Raw genomic sequence first — 25,429 nt, 5'->3', positions numbered from 1 at the left:
AGAACTGTGGAGGCTATAAAGAACCTTACAGCTCTGGCCTGTGTGGCTCAGTTGGTTGAGAGTCGCCCCATGCACTGAAAAGTCAATAGTTCAATTCCCTGTCAGGACACATGCCTGGGTTTCCGGCTCCATTCCCAGGTGAGGTGTGCAATAAGCAGCTGGTTGATGGTTCTCTCATCCATGTTTTTTTTCCTTTCTCTCTCTTCTTCTCCTCCACCCCCTAAAAAAACCAAAACAAAACAAAAAAACAAAACACAAACACACACACACACACACACACAAACACACACACCCACAACACCATATTTTTAAAAAGAACCTTAAAAAACTCAGCAAGATAGATATTATCTCCCTTTGGCATGTCAGGAAACTGAGGCTCAGTGACATTAAGTTATTCAACTTCATGGAGCTAATTATAGAGTTAAATGTTGACCCTCCTGGCCCAAAGTTTTCCTCCCTAAGTCTAATAGCCTTCATTCAATGCTGCACTTAGTATAGCATATTTTATATTGGCTTCAGCTCAACATGATGGTAATCTCTTCTCTTGCTGTATTTACTCTCTAATTCCCAACCCACCCTCAAAAATCTGCTTATCATATGAGGTTGTGCCATATGAAATTGCTCTTATATAGGTTAAAAATGGTCAAATATTGACAATTTCATCTAGTTAAACCTAATATATTGTCTAATTGTGTAAAGCTATAGAGAAAATTTTAAATTTATTTATTAAATGTATCGGGATAAAAGAAGTTAATGGCATTATATAAAATTCAGGTGTACAGTATATCTGTATAGTCTATTATGTGCTCACCACCCAAAGTCAGTCTCCTTCTGTCATGTTATATTTGGTCCCTTTTACCCTCTTTATCTTCCCCCCTAACCCCTTTCCCTTCTGGTAGCCACCATTCTGTTGTCTTATCTGTAAGTTTGGAATTTTGATTTTTTTTTTTGTTTTATATCACACATGTGAGTGAAATCATACGTCCTTCATATTTTTATGGCTGAGGAGTATTCCATTGTCTATATGTACCACATGTTCTTTATCCAATTATCTGTCAAAGGACACTGGGGTTGTTCCCATGTCTTAGCTATTGTAAATAATGTTGCATTGAAGGTAGGGGTATGTATATCTTCATGAATGAGTGTTTTCAAATTTTCTGGGTAAATACCCAGAAGAGGGGTTGCTGGTAGCTCTATGATTAATAATTTGAAGAACCTCCATTCTGTTTCCCATAGTGGCTGTACCAGTTTACCCTGCCAACAGCAGTGTACAAGGGTTCCCTTTTCTCCACATCTCCTCCAAAACTGATTTCTTGTCTTACTGATAATAGACATCCTAACAGGTATGAGGAAGTATCTCTGTGGTTTTGATTTCATTTCTTTTAGATAGCGATTTTGTGCATTTTCTCACAAATCTGTTGGCCATTTGTATGTCTATATGTCTTCCTTGGCAAAGTGTCTATTCAACTCGTCTGCCCATTTTTAAATCAGATTGTTTGTATTTTTGTTGTTGAGTCATACGGGTTCTTTATATATTTTGGATATTAGCCCCTTATCAGAGCTATGGTTTGCAAATAATTTCTCCCATTGGATTGGTTGCCTTTTTGTTTTATTGATGGGTTTGTTGTTGTGCAGAAGCTTTTTAGTTTGTTGTAGTCCCATTCATTTATTTTTGCTTTTATTTCTCTTGCCTTGTGGTCAAAGACCCCAGTGACACCAAGGTCCATACATTTAGAGCCTATGTTTTCTTCTATGTATCTTGCTGTTCCTAGTCTTATATGCAAGTCCTTAATCCATTTGGAGTTAATATTTGTATATGATGTCAGATAGCAGCCTAGTTTCATTCTTTTGCAGTTTTACCACCACCATTTATTGAAGAAGCTTTTCTTTCTCTATTTATATTCTTGGCTCCTTTGTCGGATATTAGTTGTTGATATGTGTGGGTTTATTTTTTTATTTATTTTATATTTTTATTGATTTCAGAGAGGAAGGAAGAGGGAGAGATAGAAACATCAATGATGAGAGAATCATTGATTGGCTGCATCCTGCATGGCCCCCACTGGGGATAGAGCCTGCAACCTGGGCATGTGCCCTTGACCAGAATAGAAGCCAGGACCCTTCAGTCCTCAGGCTGATGCTCTATCCACTGAGCCAAACCAACTAGGGCTGTGTGGGTTTATTTCTAGGCTCTTAATTCTGTTTTCATTGGTCTCTGTGTCTGTTTTTTTAGCTGATACTATACTGTTTTGATTAATATAGTTTTATAATCAGTTTTAATTCAGGGTGTGTGATAACCTTTGGCTTTGTTCTTATTCCTAAAAATTGCTTTGGCTATTTGGACTGTTTTGTGGTTTCACACAAATTTGAGATTTTTTTGTTATATTTCTGTGAGAAATGCCATTTGTATTTGATAGGGATTGCATGAAATCTATATATTGTTTTAAAATATATGGCCAATTTAACAATGTTAATTCTTCCAATCCATGAACACAGGATATCTTTCTATTTCATTGTTTTTTCTTATATTTCTTTCAACAATGTCTTGAAGTTTTCAGTGTGCAGGTCCTTCACCTCTTTTGATAAGTTTATTCCTAGGGATTTTATTTTTTTGTTGTTGTTGCAATTGTAAGTATAGTTTATTGTGTGCCATGGTCGGCAAACTGCGGCTCGCGAGCCACATGCGGCTCTTTGGCCCCTTGAGTGTGGCTCTTCCACAAAATACCACGGCCTGGGCGAGTCTATTTTGAAGAAGTGGCATTAGAAGAAGTTTAAGTTTAAAAAATTTGTCTCTCAAAAGAAATTTCAATCGTTGTACTGTTGATGTTTGGCTCTGTTGACTAATGAGTTTGCCGACCACTGGATAGGAATGCAACAGATCATTATATATTGATTTTTGTATCCTGCAACTTTACTGTTTATTGTTTCTAATAGGGGTGTGTGTGTGTGTGTGTGTGTGTGTGTGTGTGTGTGTGTGTGTGTGTGTGTGAAGTCTTTAGGGTATATAGAATCATGTCATTTATAAAGTGACAATTTTACTTCTTCATTCCCAATTTAGATGCCTTTTATTTCTGTTTCTTGACTAACTGCTTTCCAGTATAGCAGTGGACAGAGTGGGCATCCTTGTCATTTTCCTGATCTTAGAGGAAAAGCTTTAGTCTTTTCACCTTGACTATGTTAACCTAGGCCTTGTCATATATGACTTCTTTTGTGTTGAGGTTATTTCCTTTTATAGCCATTTTATTGAGGTGTTGTTTTTTTTTAATCATAAATGGATGTTATATCTTGTCAAATGCTTTTTCTTCATCTATTATGGAATCACATGATCTTTATCTTTTATTTTGTTAATGTGGTGTATCACATTGATTGATTTGAGGATACTGAAACATCCTTGCATCTCTGAAATGAACCCTATCTGACCGTGATATGTGATTTTTTTTTCTAAATTGTTATTTGATTTGCTAGTAATTTGTTTAATATTTGTTCATCTATGTCATCAGAGACATTGGCCTATAATTTTTTTATATATTTATTTTTAATATGTTTTTATTGATTTTTTTAAAGAGAGGAAAGGCAAGGAATAGAGAGATAGAAACATCAGCTGCTGCCTCTGCATGCCCCTTACTGGAGATTGAGCCCGCAACCAGGGCATGTGCCCTGGCCAGGAGTCGAACCAGTGACCTCTTGGTTCATAGCTTGATGCTTAACCACTGAACCACACTAGCCAGGCAAATTTTCTTTTTTGGAGTGTTGCCCTTGCCAGGTTTTGTTATCAGGGTAATGTTGGCTTTTTAAAATGAGTTAGAAAGTATTCCCTCTTTCTCAACTTTTTGGATGAGTTAGAGAAAAAAAAATGGTATTACATCTTCTTTGAACATTTGATATAATTCACTAGTGAAGACATCTGATCCTGGACTTTTGTGTTGTGAGGTTTTTTATTACTGTTTTGATTTCCTCCCTAGAAATCAGTCTATTTACGTTTTTCCACTTCTTCATGATTCAGGAAGGCTATATACTTTACCCTTGTACAATCCTCAGTATTTCTGTGGTGTCCCTTGTAACTTTTTCTCTGTCATTTCTGATTTTATTTTTATTTTTTGAGTAGCCTCTTTTCTCCTTAGCAAGTCTAGCCAGGGGTTTGTCAATTTTATATTTTCAAAAAACAAGCTCTTTGTTTCATTTTCCCCCCTACTATCTTTTTGTTCTCTGCAGTATGTATTTCCAGTCTGATTTTTAATTATTTCCTTCCTTCTACTGACTTTGGGCTTTGTTTGTTCTTTTTTCAGTTCTTTAAGGAGCAATATTAGATTTAGGATTTTTCTTGTTTCTGTAGGTAGGCCTGGAAAGGTATAAACTTACCTCTTACTACTGCTTTTGCTGCATCTCAAAATAAATTTGGAATGTCGTATTTATATTTTGTCTCTATCATTTGACCTCTTATTTAACTATTCATTTTTTAATTTTTATTGACTTTATTCAGGCGGGGCACATTGGTTAATAAAATTATACAGGTTTCAAGTGTACAATTCTATAATACATCATCTATATATTGTATTGTGTGTTCACCACCCAAAATCAAGTCTCCTTTGTCACCATTTATCCCCCCTTTACCCTCCGCTACCTCCCCCAAATCCCCTTTCCCTCTGGTAATCACCATACTGTTATCTGTGTCTATGAGTTTTTTGTTTTTGTTTTTAGTTAATCTCTTCACCCTTTTCACCCAGTCCCCCAACAACCTCCCTCCCTTACCCCCAGCTGTGAGTCTGCTTCTATTGTGTTTGTTTAATTTTGTTCATTAGATTCCACATATAAGTGAAATCACATGGTATTTATCTTTCTCTGACTGGCTTATTTCACTTAATGTTCTCCAGGTCCATTCAAGCTTTCACGAAAGATAGTATTTCCTTTTTGTATGGCCGAGTAGTAATCCATTGTGTAAATGTACCACAGCTTTTTTATCTACTCATTTACTGCTGGGCACTTGAGCTGCTTCCAAATCTTGGCTATTGTAAATAACACAAAAGTGAGCATAGGGGTGCACTTATTATCTAAATCGTGTTTTGGGTTTCTTCACATATATTCCCAGAATTAGAATTGCTGATTATAATGCAGTTCCATTTTTAATTTTTTGAGGAAACTCCATAGTGTTTTCCACAGTGCCTGTACCAATCTGCATTCCCACCATGGTTTCCTTTTCTCCACATCCTCGCCAACATTTGTTGATTTAATGATGAATGTCATTCTAACAGGTGTGAGGTGATATCTCATTGTGGTTTTAGTTTGCATTTCTTTGTATGCCCTGGTTGGAGAAGTGTCTATTCAAATCCTTTGTCCATTTTTTAATTGGATTGGTGGTGTTGTTTTTTGGTGTTGTGTTTAGAAGTCTTTTTTATAAATTTTGGATATTAACCCCTTAACAGATATATCATTTAGCTAATACGTCCTCCTATTCAGTGAGTCATCTTTTCATTTTGTTGATGGTTTCCTTTGCAAAACTTTTTACTTTGATGTAGTCACATTTGTTTACTTTTTGTTATTTTCCTTGCCCAAGGTGCAGAAAAACTATTGTTACGAGAAATGTCTGAGGTTTACTGCCTGTTTTCTTCTAAAATTTTTGTGACTTCAAGTCTTCCATTTAAGTCTTTATCCATTTTGAGTTTAATTCTTGTGTATGGTGCTAGAAGGTGAGCTAGTTTTTCTTTCCCCCACACATAGATCTGTCCAATTTTCCCAGTATGATTTGTTGAATAGTCTGTCATTTGCCTCATTGCCTGTTCTTGCCTACTTTGTTAAATATTAATTGACCATAAAGGTGTGGGTATATTTCTGGGCTCTCTATTCTGTACCATTGATCCACACGTCTGTTTGTATGCCAGTACCATGCTGTTTTTACTACTATGGTCTTATCAGGTACCGTGATTTCTCCAACTTTGCCGTGGCTACTCAGGGTCTTTTGTGGTCACTGAAAGTGCCTCTGGCAGTACCAAGGTGCATGAGGTAGGTTCTCAGTGATTGGCCAGATAGGGGCAAGTGGTGTTCATCAGATTGATACAGGTTCAAACTCACTGCAAGTGCTAGGTTTGAGGCCACTTAGCAAAAGTACCAGGGTATGCCAATCTAGCTGCTCTTCCGCAAGGTGCCCATAGACTTGGGTGGTGGGGAAAGGTCTTGGGGAGACCAGCAGAGTTTATCAGGCCATGTGAAGGGAAGGCTCTGCACTGATCAGGCAGGTGAGGGAAAACCGGCCCCCATCTTAAAGCCACACAGCTCAGTCTGTCTCAGATTCTGCTGGGAGCCCAAGCTCAGCAGAGTGGGGCCACCAGGAGCTTGGAGGGTGGGGTTAGTGTATCTCCCACTTTGGGGAGGCACTGCCAGGCAGGTTCACATGATAGTGGGAGAATGGCCCCACCCAAAAGCCACACAGCTCAGTCACTTACACTCTGAGTGAGCCTGGCCCAGCAGGGGACCTCAGGGTGGGGCTATTTCTCCCTCAAGCTGATGCCCTAAGGAGGGGAGTGCGCCACCCAAAAAAGATGGTGTCTGCAGTGTGGGAGGGACCCAGCAAAAGGCTCCTGGTGGCTGTCCCTTCATCTCTCTTCCCAGATCCACAAACCCATCTCCCCTTCCTTTGCCAGAGCCTAGGGCAGTGATGGCACGGCCGCTGAGACAGCCGCATGCCGAGGATGAAACATTTGCTGCTCCTGAGGATGAAACATTTGCGAAATAATGTTTTTTCCTCAAAGTGACACACTACCCGAGTTATGCTCAGTTTTTTGGCGAAGTTTGACACACCAAGCTCAAAAGGTTGCCCATCACTGGCCTAGGGTGAGTGACACATGAGATTTTATGCACTGGTCCTGTAAGAGGGCACAGTGACTCTAGCAGACCCCGGCTCCCTGGCCGGACAGCATCTCTGATTTTTACGGCCAGATGTTATGTGGTTACCTCTTCCCAGCTCTGTAGCTCTGGGCCGGGGAGCCCAGGCAGCTGAGATATCCCTCTGGGATTTCAACTGTGCAGCTCTTTGCGTGTTTCCACCTGCTTCTCCGCCCGTCCTGCCCGTGTCAATGGGGCTGCTTCTGTAAATTCTTGGTTATAAGACTTCTGTGGTTACTCAGGTTGACTGTTCAGTACTGTAGCTGTAATTCCAGTTTGGTCCTGGCAGGAGGTGGGTGTAGCTTCCACTTACTCCGCTGCCATTGTGGATCATTTCTATATCTTACTTTTTTTTACCCAGTTCAGTAGCATGTTGGTTCACCTCCACACATTTGTGTTAGGTCGTCGAAGGAGGAACGCAGGAGGCCAGAGTGGTGAGGGATTACAAATTTATTCGATCATCCGCACACCAGGTGGCTGAGCCTGGATGGCTCCGGCACCCAGTGACGGAAGTCAGTGGCTCTTTTCTGGGCGGAGACTTCTTTATGCATACCCGGATGGGAGATAATGGAATGGGCTCACCGCAAAGGGAATGTCCATAGTGAAATGACCTGAAAAGCCAGTTCCCAGGGGAGGGGAGGGGGGTCAACTCAATTGCTCGATCAAACCTAACAATTTGTGGTTTTCCTAGCTTTCTTCCTATAGTTGATTTCCACCAACAAGTTTGAGCAAGCTAGAAACTTAAAATATTTAGATTCTTACCTATCAGCTTCAGAGCTGGAAAAAAATATTCTGCCAAGAAATTAACATTTGTTCTAGGGAAAATAAAATCATACACTGGTCATATAGGAGAACAGTGCCACTCATTTTTATTGATAATCATAGTAGGCAATTGGCAAGATTCAGACCCTGGACTATACATCTACTACGTCATTAAAAGTTGGAGCTATACAGGTGCTAAAAATAAAGCCTCTTTTGCAACCCAGAACTCATTGTCAGTATGAGTTTAGATACATATAAGAAGGAACATGATAAAAAAAAAAAAAAAGTTGGAGCTAATGCTAAATGTAGGAAGCCTTATTCCACAATCTTAATAGTGATTTCTGAGAAGTATGTTCTCTTATTATGCATGGAGGTGCTTTCCAGTTTATGTATTGGTTATATTACTGCTTCCTAAAATACAAGAGGCTGTTTTTAATTTCTTTAGTATTTCCCTTCCAGTAAATTTCCTTCTGATAATTTTTAAATAATAGAGTTGAGTTAGGTTTAATTTTAACCTATATGAATTAAAATAACAAATGAAGGTTTTGTAACAAACTAATTTTAAGATATTCTAAAATTTTTACAACATTATATAGAGAATAGTGAGTTGTATCTGAATACCAAATCCCCTGTGAGCATGTTTAAAAAACATGCCTTTGTTTTATATTTAAGATAATAAGTCATCTGTATTACTATCATCACCACACAAGAGCATGATGGTATTTAGTGACTACAGAAAACTCATTTAGGAAAACATTTGAAAAAGAAAAAAACAAAACACCATGAGATTAAATAATTTATTACCAGTGCTAAGATGAACACATACTTGATACTCAATTTTATGCAGAACTTTAAAAAAATAGTTTTAATACAGTATCAAAATTTACACAAGTATTTTGTCAAAAGACCAGTGTTCCTTGTATTAGCTTCTGCAGGCACAAAAACTTATTTTAAATGTCTTCAGAGTGTAGGAATACAACAACTTAAGGATGAAAGCTTTTCTAACAAGAGAAGGTGTAAATAAAGCAAGCAATTTTCTTTTACAAAGTAGTAATATTTAAAAGATATAAAAGAAAGATAGCCTTAAATGGTAACCCAATTATGAGAATTAGAGATTATTCTATAGTAAATTAATTCATAAATGTTTTCTGAAAGCAGAGTACTGGTTTTTCATCACAACATTCTAAAAAACTGTAACAAAATTCCTTCACCAATGACAATTATTAAGCTAATGAGCCCATTTAAAAACAACAATAGAGTAATTTAGAAGAAATCTGAAAACTGGGAATTGTTGCATTCCTACTTTTATAATCTTAAACCACAGTAAAAATTTAGCATTCTGTCACAGGCCTTTTGCACATTCATACAGGAAACTGTCATTGCATTTGAATAAACACAAAATATCTATCATAGCATTTCCAATACACACAGTCTAATATTATATATACCAAAAATAAGAAACTAAGCAAAGCTAGCACACCTCTTTTTCAAACCTCAAGCAGCCTGAACAAAGCTTTTAGCCTCAATAATGAAGGGCATGCGCCAGTTTCATAAAACATTAGATAGCTGCTGTAGACAAAGAAAGCTTTTCATAAATGCAGTGCAATATTTTAAAGTTTACATGAAGTTTATTAAATATAACAGCATGTCTAGAAACTAAATTGTAGAAATTGACATCTCACAGCTGAAAACACTTAGAAAAATTATGTTTGCTTGTTCTTCAATTGAAATTGGTAATATTAACATCAATGGGTACACTGAATGAATATGGACATGTCCCCAAGGCATGTCTTCATGAAAAATACATCAGGATTTAAAGAAAAGATATATTTATTTTGATCACTTGAAATAAGTGGTACTCTCTGATAAGCACTCTATCTAAAGTCTTGCTACCAGCTGTTAAGGAGAATTTATGTGATATTTTAGCACCTGAAAACAAAACCCCAGAAACCTTATCTTATCTTGCATCTACATTATGCAGCAGGAACTAGTATTTTGTTGACTAAAATATAACAATTAGGTACTCAAGTCTCAAACTTGGGAAGCTGGAAGACACCTACCTCTTCTTATTTTCAATACAACATGGTAGGAAACTCCCACATTAAATGCAATGAGTCAACTCTATCAACCACCAAGGCTCTACTGTACCCTTCCAATCATGCGTTTTTTCCCCAATTATAATCTAAGGAGTCAAAAACGTTTTAGTTCTAATGAAAATATTGGTACCAAAATGGTGATTTTCAAAGCTACCTTTGTTTGAAATTGACTATTGTAGACATCAAAGCGAGAGACATAAAATACAGCTTTAGTTATACTAAAGGTTTTTAGAGGGAAAATATGTGCAATCACTCCATGAGTTCAGGTTTGCGGAAATCCACTCTTTTCTTCTCCTTTTCTGTTACCTATTTCTGGCAGTGGTGATCTCGCATTTGAAAAGAGTGTTTCTCACATGGGTCCTTTGTACTGGTTTCCAGACAAGTGCTGCCTAATCCCAGGACACGAACCTGCAGCATCTCCAAGTTTCCTCCACACAACCTTTAAAAGAAAACAAAACATCTTAGTTGTTCTCTTCCACAAAGACGTGAGTTTTTAAGGGAGATCTACGAGAGGGGCAGAGATGAATGTGAAGACAAGAGACACAATAGCCACAGGAATGAGCTCAAACACAAAGGGAGTAAAATGTGGTGCCAGCTTCTAAATCACAAGAATGACTCGGTTGTTGGACCCTCAGGTTTGTCAGGGACCAGGGTCAAAATTAAAGAATGATGTGTCAACTCAGTCTAGGTATTTGAGTGATACTCCACTGTGGCTGCACGCTAAGCAGGAACCCCCAGCCTCGGAGGTTGACTACATTGGTGGAGGTGAGGTGCAGGCATCTGTATTTTTTAAAAGCTCCCAATGTGATTCTAATGCATAGCTAGACTTAAAGAATCCTTAAGCAAAATCATCCTGGTCCCTATCTTACACCTCTATTACAAGGGATATCAAAGGAAAATGAAGCAGCTTTGATCTTGAGCTATTTAAGTCCTGAGCTGATAGCTTTGGGGCCACTAGTAAATTTCCCTGCTTCTCCCCGCCGAGTTTTGGGGCTTCAATCATAAATCTTAGCTACAAAAGAGTACGATCTCTCAGATTGCCAAAATAGAAAGCATCCACATGCAGGGAAAAGATAAGAATAAATTCAAGAACCACTGAGCTAGATACAATATGCTCAAAATTGGGCTATTTTAGAGGGACAGTAGTAGAGGTGAGCTGAGGAGTAACATAAGTATAAGGTAAAACTACTGAAATCACCAATGATATAGTAATATACTAACAGTAACTGGAAAACATGCGTATACACACACAGTAATAATCATAACCCTCCCAGGGTGTTTCACTATAAAGACTATGTTCACATTGATTAATTCCACAAAAATTTACATGACTATATCATGAACACAAAACCAGTTAGTTCATTAATTACTCAGACTGTGCTTGTTTTCCTTTTAAATAGAGCAGATACTACAGAGATACCCAGTAAGAATAACACAGGGTTCTGTCTACTTTCATTTGTAAGCCAATGCAACTATTAGTCTCTATGTTCTAGCACAGTGGTCGGCAAACTCATTAGTCAACAGAGCCAAATATCAACAGTACAACAATTGAAATTTCTTTTGAGAACCAAATTTTTTAAACTTCTTCTAACGCCATTTCTTCAAAATAGACTCGTCCAGGCCATGGTATTTTGTGGAAGAGCCACACTCAAGGGGCCAAAGAGCCCTAACAGGTTTGGCTCAGTGGATAGAGCGTCGGCCTGCGGATTGAAGGGTCCCAGGTTCGATTCTGGTCAAGGGCATGTGCCTTGGTTGTGGGCACATGCCCAGTGGCGAGTGTGCAGGAGGCAGCTGATCGATGTTTTCTCTCATCGATGTTTCTAACTATATCCGTCTCCCTTCCTCCCTGTAAAAAATCAATGAAATATATAAAAAAAAAGGGGGGGCCAAAGAGCCGCATGTGGCTCACGAGCCGCAGTTTGCAGACCACGGTTCTAGCAGATACTCTTATGTGACAGAAATGTCCTGTCTTATTTGGAGAGTTGTTGTTATGGACCTCAGCTATTGGAAAGGAATGTCATAGCAATAGATGGCTCAAGCTGTATAGAAGGGAATTAGGAGAGTCTCAGTCTTAATGACTTGACTGCAAAGAGGTACAAACATCTAATCAGGAAGCCAAGGTAGCATCTCTTGCCCTTAAATTATAAATATAATTACATCTATCCAGCATGCTTTAAATTTCTGGTTTAGAAGTAGAGGGTAAACTCAAGACCTCAGTCACAGACACAAAGAATTAGATGGTTACAACTCAATGCAACCCATCTTCAAGTACTCAGCTGTAGACTGCAATGGGCTATGTGGTAAAGGAAACACAGAGCGGGCAGAATTAAGCTAAGCCAATGATTGACCAATTAACTAAGAGGAGAACAGGTTGATGACCAATCAAGTATTTCAACTGTTCTCAGGGAATCTGTGAGTCAAACAGAGAAACCTAAGATAAAAACCAACAAAACAGTGTATTTATTTCTGTGGTACAGTTTGGGAAGAGAATAGAGCCCTTCATGCTATTAACATGATGTGCTGTGAACAACAGTCTTTCATTGTATAGATGTCAACAACTTATCTTCAGGAGGACTACCAGAAACTGAGGCAAACCTTCTGTTATGAGTCTTATAACTGATCTTACATCATGAGAAAGTTCTGTATTTCTGTTATATCATTATAAAAGCATAGTTCCTCTAACAGGTTTCACAATCTTAGTGAGTTTCTAAGAAATTACTTATCTATGCAAATGTCTTAACATAAAGAAAACATATTTTTATTCTCCAGTATTTGCTTTGTTTTTTCAATGTTCATATAATTTATAATAGTGATGCCAATATTTTAAATCAACACTTTTTTCTCTGGCTTTTAAGTACTTTCCAAATATATGAATGCTAACTGGGCTGGCTTTTTTTTTTTTTCAAATTATGGGCATCACAACAATTGAGAGTTTGAAAAGGTTTCTAGAGAATGTGTAAAGGCAAATGAGGAGGGCAAGCTTTGGCTCCAGGAAAATATATTCTGACACATTAAATATAGGTAAACAAAAAGATCTATACAAACTAATCAAGATACAACCATGAGTAGGTCTCTGATGTGATTAAGAAATAAAATTTCTGATGTCTAGAAATCTTTTATCTAAAAATTTTAAAAAGAGGCAAGAAGAGGGACAATGCTGGCATTTCTTTACAGAATTTCCGGCATTAAGAGATGGAGATGTAAGATGCATTGCTTTTCATTCTTGAGGAAAGGAGTCCCCAGCTTTAATTGGGGAAGTGGAGAGAGCTAGTCCCCGGAGGAGATATGGGTCTACTCCTGCTCACTTAACTATTCCTTAGCGAACAATCTGAGCAAGTACCTTAAGTTGAGCAATTAACAAATTTTGGGATCTTCATTTCTTTAAACGTAAAATGCAAGTGTGGGGTTCTTCCCCAGTAGTTACTATCCAAATTGCCCATGGTCTGGGGTAAAACCCAGATCTCTGAATTATGAAGGAGCTCCACATACTTCTCTGTGGAGACCCACTGGGGGATGACCTCGGAGGCCCCCTCGAGTTTTACAATTCCTAATGTCTGTCAGAACTGTCTCATTCCAGAGACAATAGATGAGAAGCAACAGGCATTCCTAGGTGTGTGGCCCAAATTCTTAAATTTCTCTGAGGGAAATATTCAAACTGAAAAGCTACAGAAGGTAAACTAATGACTTTTGAAAACAGATAAAGAAAAATAGCCACAACACAAACAAGCAGGAGACTAAAACACTTTCCCCAGCACATAGAAGATGCCCATGGGACTTTGTAACTTTTACTGGATTCCAAGACCTCAAAGAGATTGATAAGTGTCTGAGAACATCTGGTCCAATAGCCTAAAGCTTAAGGGTATTTCTAAGCAATTTTGATATCTTAATGGACAAAGAATCTAAGGTTAAAAATATTATATATATGAAGCCAATTAAAATGAGTGATTAATATAATCTGTGATTTTTTTGCTTTTAACAAATGTGTTCCTCTGTAATATTCTATTTAGCTTTCTAATAACCTTCACTATTATATTCTTGATTAAATGATACATCGATGCATAGTACTGAAATAGTTAAAATTTAGTCAGCCACATAATGATCACATTGAATATGTATCATGAAAGTAGCATGTCATTTTTTTACTGTGTTCCTCTATGATTTCATATAGATGTGTATGTCTATTTCCTATAGCTATATTCTGAACATATGTCAACTACTGAAAGGTAAAGATACTACTTTGCATGACATGAAGCACACATATAATATGCATGAACAACCCAGCAAATATTACCTATTAAGATGATGATTCTTTTCCCCCAAGTATATTTACAAACAAATCCGAAGAAGTCTGTTTTCTTTATCACAGGTTTTAAACACTGATCTCTAAGGAACTTCTTAAAAGTATGAAACAGAAATGCATTTATTTCATCAAAACTAGTAATACATTTTAAACAGACAATTTATTATTTAGAAACTTTCATAATTCTGGAATATATTGGCTTATTGCTTACCTGAATATTTTATAACATGATTGTAGTGATAAAAAATAAGGGGAGGTGATTTTATTTTCACATAATTAGGGCACTTGTCCAGCATTTTTATAAGTAGATATCCATAAAGCAATAACTACGCCATGATGGGGCTTGGAACACAGAATACACAACAAAGCACATTAACTTACATTGCACATTTCTCTGACTATAGCTTTTCTGTCTCACTAACGTCCTGTTCATACTCTTTACCCTGTTGACGATCTATAGTTTCCTGAACATCCAAGACCTGGATTAGTTGAAAAAGAGAAGCACATTCCACATGGAAAAAAACCTTGTTATAGAATAAAACCAGCAAGCAGCTCCACTTGGTAAAACCTTTCGTTTTCTCCATGTCTGCATATCAGAGTGGATATATGTATGGCAAAATCTTTTTAAAATAGTTTATTATTGTGAAACCTATCTGGAATCAATTCTACTTGATTTCAGATGGCCATTAAAAGCAATCTATGGCATCACTAAGAGTCTATTGAATGTATTAATGTCTAAAATAATTAGATACATTTACCTAATTGGGTCATTAAGATAACCTGTCAATGACTTAGAGAGTCAATAATTCTTGCTCCATTGTAAAAATGAGCAATATAATTAATTATACGCCAGACAGTCCAAATGATATGTAGACACGGCCTATAGAAAAGATGACAGTGATGGTGAAACTGGTCAGAACCCAGGAATATGTACATAAGAATTTTTGTTAATATTAACACTACTGACCTCACAGTTCTTGCCTGGGCATTCTTATTGGCTAGGAAAGGAATATGGGGATGGTTCTTTTGATATTAGCAATGAGAAACACTGACTCCTTATAGTGACAATATTTGAGCAACACTTTAAATATTTTTCATTAGAGCAAAGTATCTGGGGATGAGATGCTTTTAAACAATTTTAGATTCCATTTCTCAAAATTACTGCTTAATAGCGTGAAATAATATTCCTTTAAAAATGTCTGTAAAGTCTTCATGTCAATACTTTCTAAAGTACAAAACTTGGCCTTTGAATGCAGTTTGCTCTTTTCTTCTGTCAGCTTATAAATCAAAGCATTAATGTAGCATAAAAAAATACTTTTCCTTTCCTAAGAGCTCCTATAGAATCCACCCTGACATTGCTGTACTCCTGGTCAGTGATAATGGCCACACCTAAAGGTGTCACCTGCAAATTAGCACCAGTGGACAGGTGAGCCAAAATAAATGACTTAAGCATGAGGGGAGCCTTCCTTTTAAATTCATGTATATTGCTTCTTTAACATAAGCATATGATAGTAGTGAATGAAAGCCTGACCCTTTTACTCAACTCAAATTAGAGTCAGTTTACATCCATCAGAGGAAATCCTTAACTATGCTCAGTGAATATTCATAGAAAACTTACGGAACTCTTTGAACAAGCTCATTTACTTACAAATTTGATTTATTATGCACCTCAGAGAAGAGTGCTTCAAATCAGTTAGTTTCTACTAAATGAAGTGAAGCTCCAATTAATAGTTAGCATGAATTTTAAAAACAAGAAAAATGTGGTGTTATTTTAAGTGAGCTAATTTCTCACACTGCCTTCAAACTCCTCCCCCCATCCATGACCACAGTTATTAAATCCTAGAGAATTTTTTTTGAAATCTATCAAAAGATGAGAAACTGAGCCATTGTCCTAATTATTCCTTTCAGAACAGAAAAATCTTATAAATATGCTCTAGATCGGTGGCTTTTAAAAACAAAATGTTGAGTGAGTACATGTTTTTAACATTAAGATAGTGTTCCGATGCATTTCCCATAGGCTGTGCTTGCACATATTTCTATTTCAGACACAGTGAACCCATGGAAGCGAACATATTATATATTCAAAAGCCTCCGGTTATCCAATAAAGATACTTTAGTTGCTCAGTATTAGCCAGCTGCCCAGTGAGGACTTAACGTGTCCTGATTATAATATAACATAGTATCTTCCTCTCTAGAGGTAAAATTTTATATGAAAATTAGAGAATGAATTTAGAAAAAGTTGAAGAGCTCTTCCCTGCCTGCCCCATTCCGTTTCGGCCACACTAACACAGCTGAAGTGAGAAATTGGGGGAAGAATGCAGTGCGACCCACTCAGCTGATCTGATTCAAACTGCACTTGCCCTTTAATAAGGCAGCAGGCTGAATCATCCTTCAATCGGAAAATGTGTTACTTTGGGAGTATGTACGGACACTAACACTACAAGATTGAAGCCACTCTCATTGTTTTCATCTCGAAAATGCTTTTCAGGTAGCTAGAACCTGGCTTATGCTCAAGTTACAGCACGGTTAGCAGGCTGTTCATGCGAAGCAGCATTCAAATGCTGAAGCAGAGAGCAAGTGTTCCCCAGTCGATAAACCAGCACCCACCAGACGGAGGGCCGCCTCATTCTGTTGTGCCTTCCCATGAGTTGCTCACTTTGCGTTATCCCACCCAACACAGGAAATGCCAGGTGCCTTGCCACTGGCCACCTTCCCTCATCAGCAGCCAACTGATGCCTGTGAGACACAAGCTCACTTCATCTAAGGCAGCGGTCCGCAAACTGTGGCTTGAGAGCCTCAGTTTGCAGCTCTGTTGACATTTAATGAGTTTGCTGACCACTGATCTAAGGGACAGTAAAATACAAGGAGGGAGCTAAATCTGCTAAAACTAAATCAACTCCAAATAACTATTTTGAAGTTCTCATCTATTTATTTGCTTTATGCATGCCAGGGAAACATGTGGCCCACTCCAAAAGGATCATCTTCAGTCTGTGGATAAATCCTTCCGAATCCAAAACAATTTTAGAAAAATTGTGAAACTCATGTGGCAGACTGAAGCACTCTACCTACTTCATGCTCAGAATACTTCATCAGGCTACATGTTAGGGATTATTGATTTAAAGGACAGCGCTTTATACTTGGAAACTGAAAATTTCAAGGAATTGTCTCAATTTTAAGATAATTTTTATTGCATTTGTTTCTATTCTGAAATATTTTGCTTATTAATTTTACTTATGGTACTTATTGGAAAGCTCATTATTGGTAAAGAAAATTAAATGATAAATTTCAGCCAAGTCTTTTTTGAAGTCATTACAGAATTTGAAGTAAAAGCCAAAAATAAAATAGGTTTATGAGCAAGATTACATACGTATTTTGTAATATTCTATAAAGGAACATTAACTAGAGTTTGAAGACCTAATTTCTTTTAGTGGAGGAGGGAGTAGGTTTTGTTTGTTTCAATAGTTTCTTTTAGTAAGTTGCACAATGTGCTTCATTTGCATAAAGAAAGAAAAATACGGTATCCTTCCTTCCTTTGGCCCACTATGAACTCCCTCTATTTGAAGACACCCATGCTACAAACATTGCACATAAAATACCTGTAACGTTATTTTACACAATGAATATACATGCACATCAGACTTCAAATTCAACTCGATGCAGATAATGAATCACATTACTCAAAACAAAATAACACTAGAGATTCAACCATAAGTACTCAAACCCATTGTTAGTTAAAAAATTAAAGTTACACCATTAGGGGTAAAAAATAAAGTATATATGGTTAAAACAAGACTGTGAGGACTACTAGACTACAGCAAACAAACCACAACACAACTGATTTTCTTGATAGATGGTTGTACACAGTTGGTTACCTTAAGAGAATGTACCACGGGTTCAGGCTGCTGAGAAGGTGTGGTATGTCCACTGAAGCTAGCTGGAGAGTTGGGGGAACTGTTATTCCCATCAGCCCCTGATGACAACCTAAAAGAACCCTTAGTAGAAAATCAACAACTTTGTTATTAAAACAAAAGTCGTTTATAACTGCACAGATGTCATTCAATTTCACTGCCAAATGAGAAACAGCCATTTTGTTAATTTTTTTCTTCCCGAGACTGTCCTACAATACTGTCCACCTGTTAATTGCAATGTACTTGCTGCTTGACCAGCAAGAAAAGTTAACCAAGAACCATCTCTACGCAGGTCCAGATGTCATTTCTAATTTACCAAAGAGAGCAAAGCCCCCTAAGGAATGACCATTAAGCATTTCAATAATGATTTTTTGAAACCTAAACATACTCAAGTGTAGGGAATTTGTGAGTTACTCTGCAGCTGAGTTAACATGCTCATTCAGCAAGACAAGTGCCTCATTCCATATGTCTCAGAAAATGCAGACACATCACATTCTTATAAAACTCTCTCTCTTACAAAACACTTCTTTGAGGGAAGACCTGTAGTGGAACATATTCCAAAGAGATTTAACCAAATTCAGAATTTTCTTTCAGAAAAAAAAATCCTCTTATTTTCTGGTCTTTTTGGATATGAAAAACAAAATGGATCAGATTACATATTTGTAGTTCAGTGACTCCGCAACTTAGTTGTTGAGGAATCAGAACCTGCCATGATTAATTTGGCCTGTGAGAGTCCCCGTCACCCATACAGGAACTGGGGGGAAATCAAACCGACTTTTTCTAGGGGTTGCTTGCAGAAAGACTAAAGGATCAGGGAAGAAAAAGAGTAGCAGTTATCTAAACTCCCACAAAAAGCAGGCGAATGGGAATTTCACCTGTGTATGGTGATCATTACACTTAGAGGGCCTGAGAGATTTTAATGTCTGTCCAACAAACCTAGAGATTTTTTTTCATGCCCAATAGACTAATAACTGCTCTGTTCTCTTGGATCCCATGAATCTAATCCCCGGAGAAGGAGCATCATGTGTGGTTTGGAACTTTTCTTTTCCAGCGTCTCTAAGAGCTTCTATGTTGTGCATTTCAGGGATGGGAAGGGAAAGCTGAGTGCAGCCTGTCTTAGGTTTGGGCTTTATGCAAACCATGCTATTTTTAAAGACATTGACACTTCCCATTGATTTTTACAAAAATTATTATGCATGCAATTTGGAATATGGTCTCTCCTCCCTGTCGCTGTTGCTGCTTACGTCCTTGAAGGCTATCCTCACCACCTCACAGGCCAACGGAGACCATGTGCTTTTCCTTGCTCAGAGTTATGGAAACACATCAGGTCCTGCCCAACCCTCTCTAGCCAACAGGGAGAAACAGCCACAGAGTGACATTTAGGTGACCTCTCCAGTTTCTGTCCTTCATTGCTACTAATCACTAAATTAATAGCAGGTGATGACACAGGGCAACCAATTATAACAGCCCCAACCCTCTCTGGGGGAAAAATATTTATAAGGTATGTTTTCCTATATTTGTAATTCATACCAAATCAGACATAGTACCCGCTACAAGTAATAAAAGGAAAACTATTTGAAGTTGGCTCAGTGGGCACACCCTCCCTCCAACTCCACCACCACATTTTGGACATCCTCCTCTTCTGAAGAGATCAAATGTTCCCAAAACAAAGGCATTATAAAGGAAGCTCCAGTCCTCTACCATTCTCTTTCCCTGCTATCACCACGCTCAGGAACTCATTGAAAAGGCCTCTGAGGTTACGCTGAGTTCACTTCAAACCTCTCATTCAGGACCCACCACTGCAGTTTTGTGTTTCTTCTGACTGGTAATCTGACTTGGCTGGCAATACTCCTTCCCCCGCTGGGTACCCTCCTCCCAGTCCTTCTCTTTCAAAGGTTCCCTTCCCAGACCTGGCAAACTGGGAGGTATATCAATCCTTGCATGCTTTCTGCTTTGGAATGGGACCTCCATCCTCCAGGCCATTTTAGTTTAAGAAAATTTCTAAAATCAGTGATAAGGATCTTCCCTTAACCAAATCTCTAGATCAGTGGTCGGCAAACTCATTAGTCAAGTGAGCCAAATATCAACAGTTCAACGATTGAAATTTCTTTTGAGAGACAAATTTTTTAAACTTAAACTTCTTCTAATGCCACTTCTTCAAAATAGACTCACCCAGGCCGTGGTATTTTGTGGAAGAGCCACACTCAAGGGGCCAAAGAGCCGCATGTGGCTCGTGAGCTGCAGTTTGCCGACCACGGCTCTAGATAATTTAGCATTGTCTAAACTTAAGGAGAGTCCTGTTCTACCCTTATCTATTCAGAAATACAAATATCTTATTAAAGAAGTTTCTTTAAATAATAGGATAGTAATAATAAAGGCTACAGTAGGGGGAAATGTATAATTGGGGGATTAAAGTTCAAATCCACTTTGTGAGCCATGGACTAATAATCACAGGGAGGATCAAGATTCATGGTCAGGTGGTTTTTGTGAAGCCACAAAGGTAGCCAAGTGCCTGGTAAAGTTGTACACCAACAGGTGCTAAACAGGTTTCTAGATTGTAACAGAATCAAGCAACTCATTCTATGACACTTAGTTCCCATAAAAGGACAAATTTATATGTGCTCAGTAGAATGAGACCAAAATTTGGAGAATTATCTAGGTTCAGTCAATACATAGTTGACTAATATGTTTTCACTAAAGAATTTTTTTAAACGTGCTACTGAGTGAAACATATTTTAATAAGATTGAGCCCATTTAAATTGTAACATGGCTGGCTCAGGAGACAAGGAATTTAAAAAGAGGAAAACCTTAATGAAATTAGACAGGTGACTCCCAATTTCAGGGAGGCTTGTTTCCAAGGTACATGTGATCCCATAGTGCACCACTGTCTCCCGGGCCGCAGTCAACTGGAAAGGGCAGGGAATCATTTCCTGGGCTGGTCAACAGCCATCTGACAGTGTCTAACAATTCATTTTCATGGCCACTGAACTCTTCGATGCCTTTTCATGAAGGTGCAGGCTACCTTTGTTCTCCAGTCACTCAACTTTCACCCTCAAGTTCAGGGGGAAAACCCTAGAGAAGACTGTGTAGGAGATGAAAGACTACTCCCAACGTCCCTCCCCAGATTTACACCCACAGCAACTTTCTTTCATGTACACAGACTGTTCTCTACCCCCAGCATCACTTTCCTCAAGCAGCACAAGCCACCTGGGTTACACACAAGCGAATGCAGCAGCTGGCTTGTCTTCCCTCACCGGGAGAGCGGGCGGGCAGCGTCCTAGTCCTCGGCACCCCTGCCCCCACTGCGAGACCCGCCGGGCTCTGGGCCCCCAGCCTTTCTCCATGTTGGAGCTGTTTCTAGCTGGAGGTGGCCTTCTATTCTGGGTGGCCTTATATTTGGAACAATATAGTACAATCACTCAGAAAAATACCGTCTCCCAAGTCTCAAGAGAGCAGATAGAACAAGAAGCATAATGAAATGCACCACAATGACCACAATGGCAAGCTGTAACATGCACCTGTGACCAGGGGGGAAAGTGAACATAAACTGAAGTCTGTGTATTAGAGCGAATACTGATTTTTAAAATGGGTTCTGGCAAAGTTTTAACTAATTCTCAAAGTATCAAAAAGTGGTAGATGGTAATGCTAAAACGAAAAAAATTGAAGCTACATAGACACGTTTATGTTGTGGGTTTTACTTGTGAGAAACAGAAGTACCATAAGTCTTCCAAGTATGTAAAGCAGTGTAACTTCAGGACTTAGCAGAAACTATTTGAAACGCATTTGGGAGCATGATGCCCTTTTGTTAAGAAACACAAATTGGGTGGATGTATTTAACAATACTCAAAAACTGATGCTGCATCAAATTCAAAAAAAAAAAACTTCCTGCACATTTAAAAAATGCAGGGTGGGGCAATAGTGGGTGTACAGTTGTCTGTATGGAAAATACAGTAATTAATACAAGAATAAACGTCCATGTATTCTCAACTATAAACCCACTTGTGCTGCACCGTCTGTATGAGCGAAGGGGTCACTATTGCATCACAGTAACTGTTTTACCTGGGACATCTTCATAGTTGTCAAAATGTCAAATAATCAAGCTGATCCCTAAACTTCTGTACTAGTTCGAACTAGGGATATCACATAACTAGAGATATCACATAACTAAAATAAAAATAAAAAAATGTCCCTAAATCCCAGTTTTTTCCATGGCCAGACTGTAATTCTACTAAAAATGATCAGAACCAAAATGAACTTATTTGAACATACTTTCTCCTTCCTGCCAACTTTCACTAAAACCTTCAACTAAGAATGCTATGTCCTAAAGAATAGCAACATTTTAAAAATAAAATATGGAAAATTCACAAAATAGTCCCTAGATTCCTAAACATAGTCTACATGTTTAATTTTAGGAGACAAAAAAAAAATAACAATTTTTTAGTTCTCATCAATCCATTTTCCTAGAAGTAGGTGCTCTACTGTGATAGTACTGGTCTAATTTTCACTCTTCTCTAACTTTTGGAGGCAGAATAAAGGAGTAGCAATGATGATCAGTAGTTGTTACTCACACGCTCTTTCCAGAATCTATGAAATAGTAGCAGTTGTCTATTAAATAAGCCACACATATTCCTCACATAAGAGAAAATTACATATTTGCACTTGAACCATAATGATCATTTCAACAGAGCAACACTGATTTGAACATGGCTCTTTTGTAATAATTTCATATGTCAGTGTGTACTTTATTTTCACCATCAAAAGAATTAAATCCAGTAATTTATAATATGATTGATGGCTTAAAATTCACCTCCCAACCCAACTGGCATAGTTCGATTTCTGAGACAATTCTTATGCGTAATGCAGTATTTTACAAATGAGTTCTCGATTCAGGATTTGGTTCTCTCCGTGACTTCCACATCTCTCAGACCTTAGGTTTTTCTGATTCAACAACTGGGTAAAACTTAAGAATTCCTGTTGTCATATGCCCCAATGTATAGTAAGACTGAATCCCAATGCCTCTCCATTGCAACAAAATTTATCTTAACATGAAATCTAAGGTAACCTCTATAACCATTTAGAAGCAGCTGGAAAGAACAGCCATTCAGTTACTATGTAGACAGTGTACAATATTTTCCCACTTTGAGAGAGCAGATAAAATATGAAATATACTTTCCTCAGGATCTTATATAAAAGGCTCTTTTTAAACATTATATGTAGAGTGCATAGTATTATTAATCTCCTAAGTGGGGGCAATATACACGGGCCAGATTTTTGTGAAAGAATAAACTACTTGGTAATATAACCATTTTAAAGGAAAAGGTACTCTTTTGGAATCAGGAGTACTGACTTTCTACTCATGTGGGCAACATAATTTTTGTTTGTTTTTTAAAATTCTGGTCTTGGAAAAGTCTGTCCTGGACCAGCCATCATTTTTGACCTTCAAGTAAACTATACTTGAATGAATGGTACTTACGTACTAATGAAGGCTTAGCTCTTTGCAAGCTCTACAATTATCAATCGCACTATTTTCTGAAGACAGCTTCATAAAAACATACTAAGCCTCCTGTAACCCTGTGCTTGGAATTGTTGTTGGCAACTTTGGAACTCAAAACGGTGGAAACCCAGATGCTGGCCATCAATTGGGAAAACCATTTCAAACAACCTTAAGAAAGTCACTTTCTATTTTCTGAGTAATCCCATTTTGCTTAGCTTCGTTTTCTGCAGTTTTTAAAAATTCTACATTTATGTAAAAAGAATACCTGAATAACCCTACCAGTCCATAGAAATCTGAGTACTCATTAGTCACTTTCTATTCAGGTAAAGTAATCCACGAATTGTTATAGGTATCAGGACAGTCCATCCTAAAGGACAATAGCAAAGTAACGCTCTGCATCAGACTGTGTGGGAGGTAAATGGCAGGTTACTTACCCGGAGGCAAGTACTCACTACAGAAACCGTGAATTCTGTGGTGTGAGCAAACAGCCTGAATCAGGGAACAAGAGTCATCCCTCCGTACCACTGAAAAGGATACATGTCTGGTTCTGCTGTCCCTTGTAACACAACATTTCTGGAAAGTCTTCCACGAAAAGTGAGATTTAGGGCATTTTCTAATATTGTCCTTAAAATCACTAACTTCTTAAGAACTAAGAAAAAATGGAGCCATTCAATTTTTAAAAAGAAAATGTATTACTTATAGTCTCGCAGCGAAAAATAATTACAATACACAATATGAATTTTAAGAGAACTGATAAGATGAAGCTATTGTGAATAAGTTGTCTTCTGGCTATTTTAGTAACATTGTTTTGATGAATACTCTGGAAGTTTCCATTCTTTTGCCTTACAGAGTACACATTAAAAAAAATCTTCTAACAAGAATAATGGTACTGCCTTTACATTTTATTATATGAAATGCAGGCTTCCCATTTCGATATAGATCAGACAAGTGCACTTGTAAGAAACTTTAGAGCCCAGCCCTGTTATCTATTATAGGAAGCCAACTATGTAAGTCTGAAAATTGATCGACTAAAGTGGTTTCCTGTTAGTTAAAGATGTTTAATTTTTTATAAGCCCTGAAGGTAGGTCAAACTATATACCTCATCAGAACACATACCTAGTTTAAGAGAGAGGAATTCAGTATTTCCTTATCATAGGGCAAGAGTGGGTGGTTGTGTATTCTCATCAGGCAAATAATATTTTGTTCCATTTTACCAATCTTCACTCTGACATTTGCAGAATGGCAATACCACACAAATCCAAGCCCAGATGAGAGACTGGAAAGGTCACCTTGACAAACTTCTTCCAAAAGATTCCTGCAAATGGGCTTAGCAATGCTAACAGACTCTCTGCTTTGCTCTGATAGAGAATAGTTGATTGTATTCAAAGAAAAGTTTAGTTTTTATTTAATTAAAGAGTCTGAATTTACTCAATACTGACTTAACACATTAAATAACTTCCTGGATTTGTAGATAATCATTCATTAAAATCACTGTTGCTAAGCACCCACGAGAGGTAACTCCCCATGCTATGTGAGGTGGGTATCTATTCCAAGGTTTGCTGAGAGGGCAGCACAGTAAGTCCAGCTCATTGACTCCAGGGTCAGCCACACTGCCTAGGTTCAGATTCTTGATCTGGCACTTAGCAAGGACATGATCTCTCTGTGCCTCAGTTTCCTCATCTGTAAAATGTGGGTAAGATGGTATAATAATACTATCTCTCTGAGTGAGGCTAGGTATATGAAAAGTGCTCTTACAACAGTGCCTAGCCCACATTAAGCACTCTATAACAATGATGTTCAACCTTTTTACTCTCACGGCACACATAAACTAATTACTAATATTCTGTGGCACACACACAAAAATATTTTTTGCCGATCTGATCAAAAGAAAAATAGGTATAATCAGGGGTTGGCTGTTGTCATATTTTTATTCGATACTCTAAGGGGGAAAAGGTCAGGTATTGCATGTTTTCAAAATTTTTGCAGCACACCGGTT

General features: G+C 37.8%; 1 protein-coding gene and 1 pseudogene across 3 annotated transcripts in view; one reads left to right on the top strand and one right to left on the bottom strand.

Moving 5' to 3' along the window:
• CCDC85A (coiled-coil domain containing 85A) overlaps window positions 1–25,429 on the bottom strand; it is a 194,271-nt gene that overhangs the window by 9,245 nt on the left and 159,597 nt on the right. For 2 of the 3 annotated variants that reach the window (XM_028139889.2, XM_028139890.2), the window contains one exon: window positions 8,419–10,170. In XM_028139889.2, coding sequence (XP_027995690.2) covers window positions 10,081–10,170 — 90 coding nt within the window. In that variant the 3' untranslated portion in view covers window positions 8,419–10,080. Of the gene's footprint in view, window positions 1–8,418; window positions 10,171–25,429 lie in introns of those variants that run through there. The other variant, XM_054728153.1, reaches the window with a different exon arrangement.
• Window positions 7,791–7,904, top strand: LOC129151968 (small nucleolar RNA SNORA40; annotated as a pseudogene).

Source organism: Eptesicus fuscus, chromosome 16 (assembly GCF_027574615.1).
Source record: "Eptesicus fuscus isolate TK198812 chromosome 16, DD_ASM_mEF_20220401, whole genome shotgun sequence".
Taxonomy (NCBI): Eukaryota; Metazoa; Chordata; class Mammalia; order Chiroptera; family Vespertilionidae; genus Eptesicus; species Eptesicus fuscus.
Note: the sequence above shows the minus strand (reverse complement) of the source record. Positions and strands in the feature narration are given on the sequence as shown.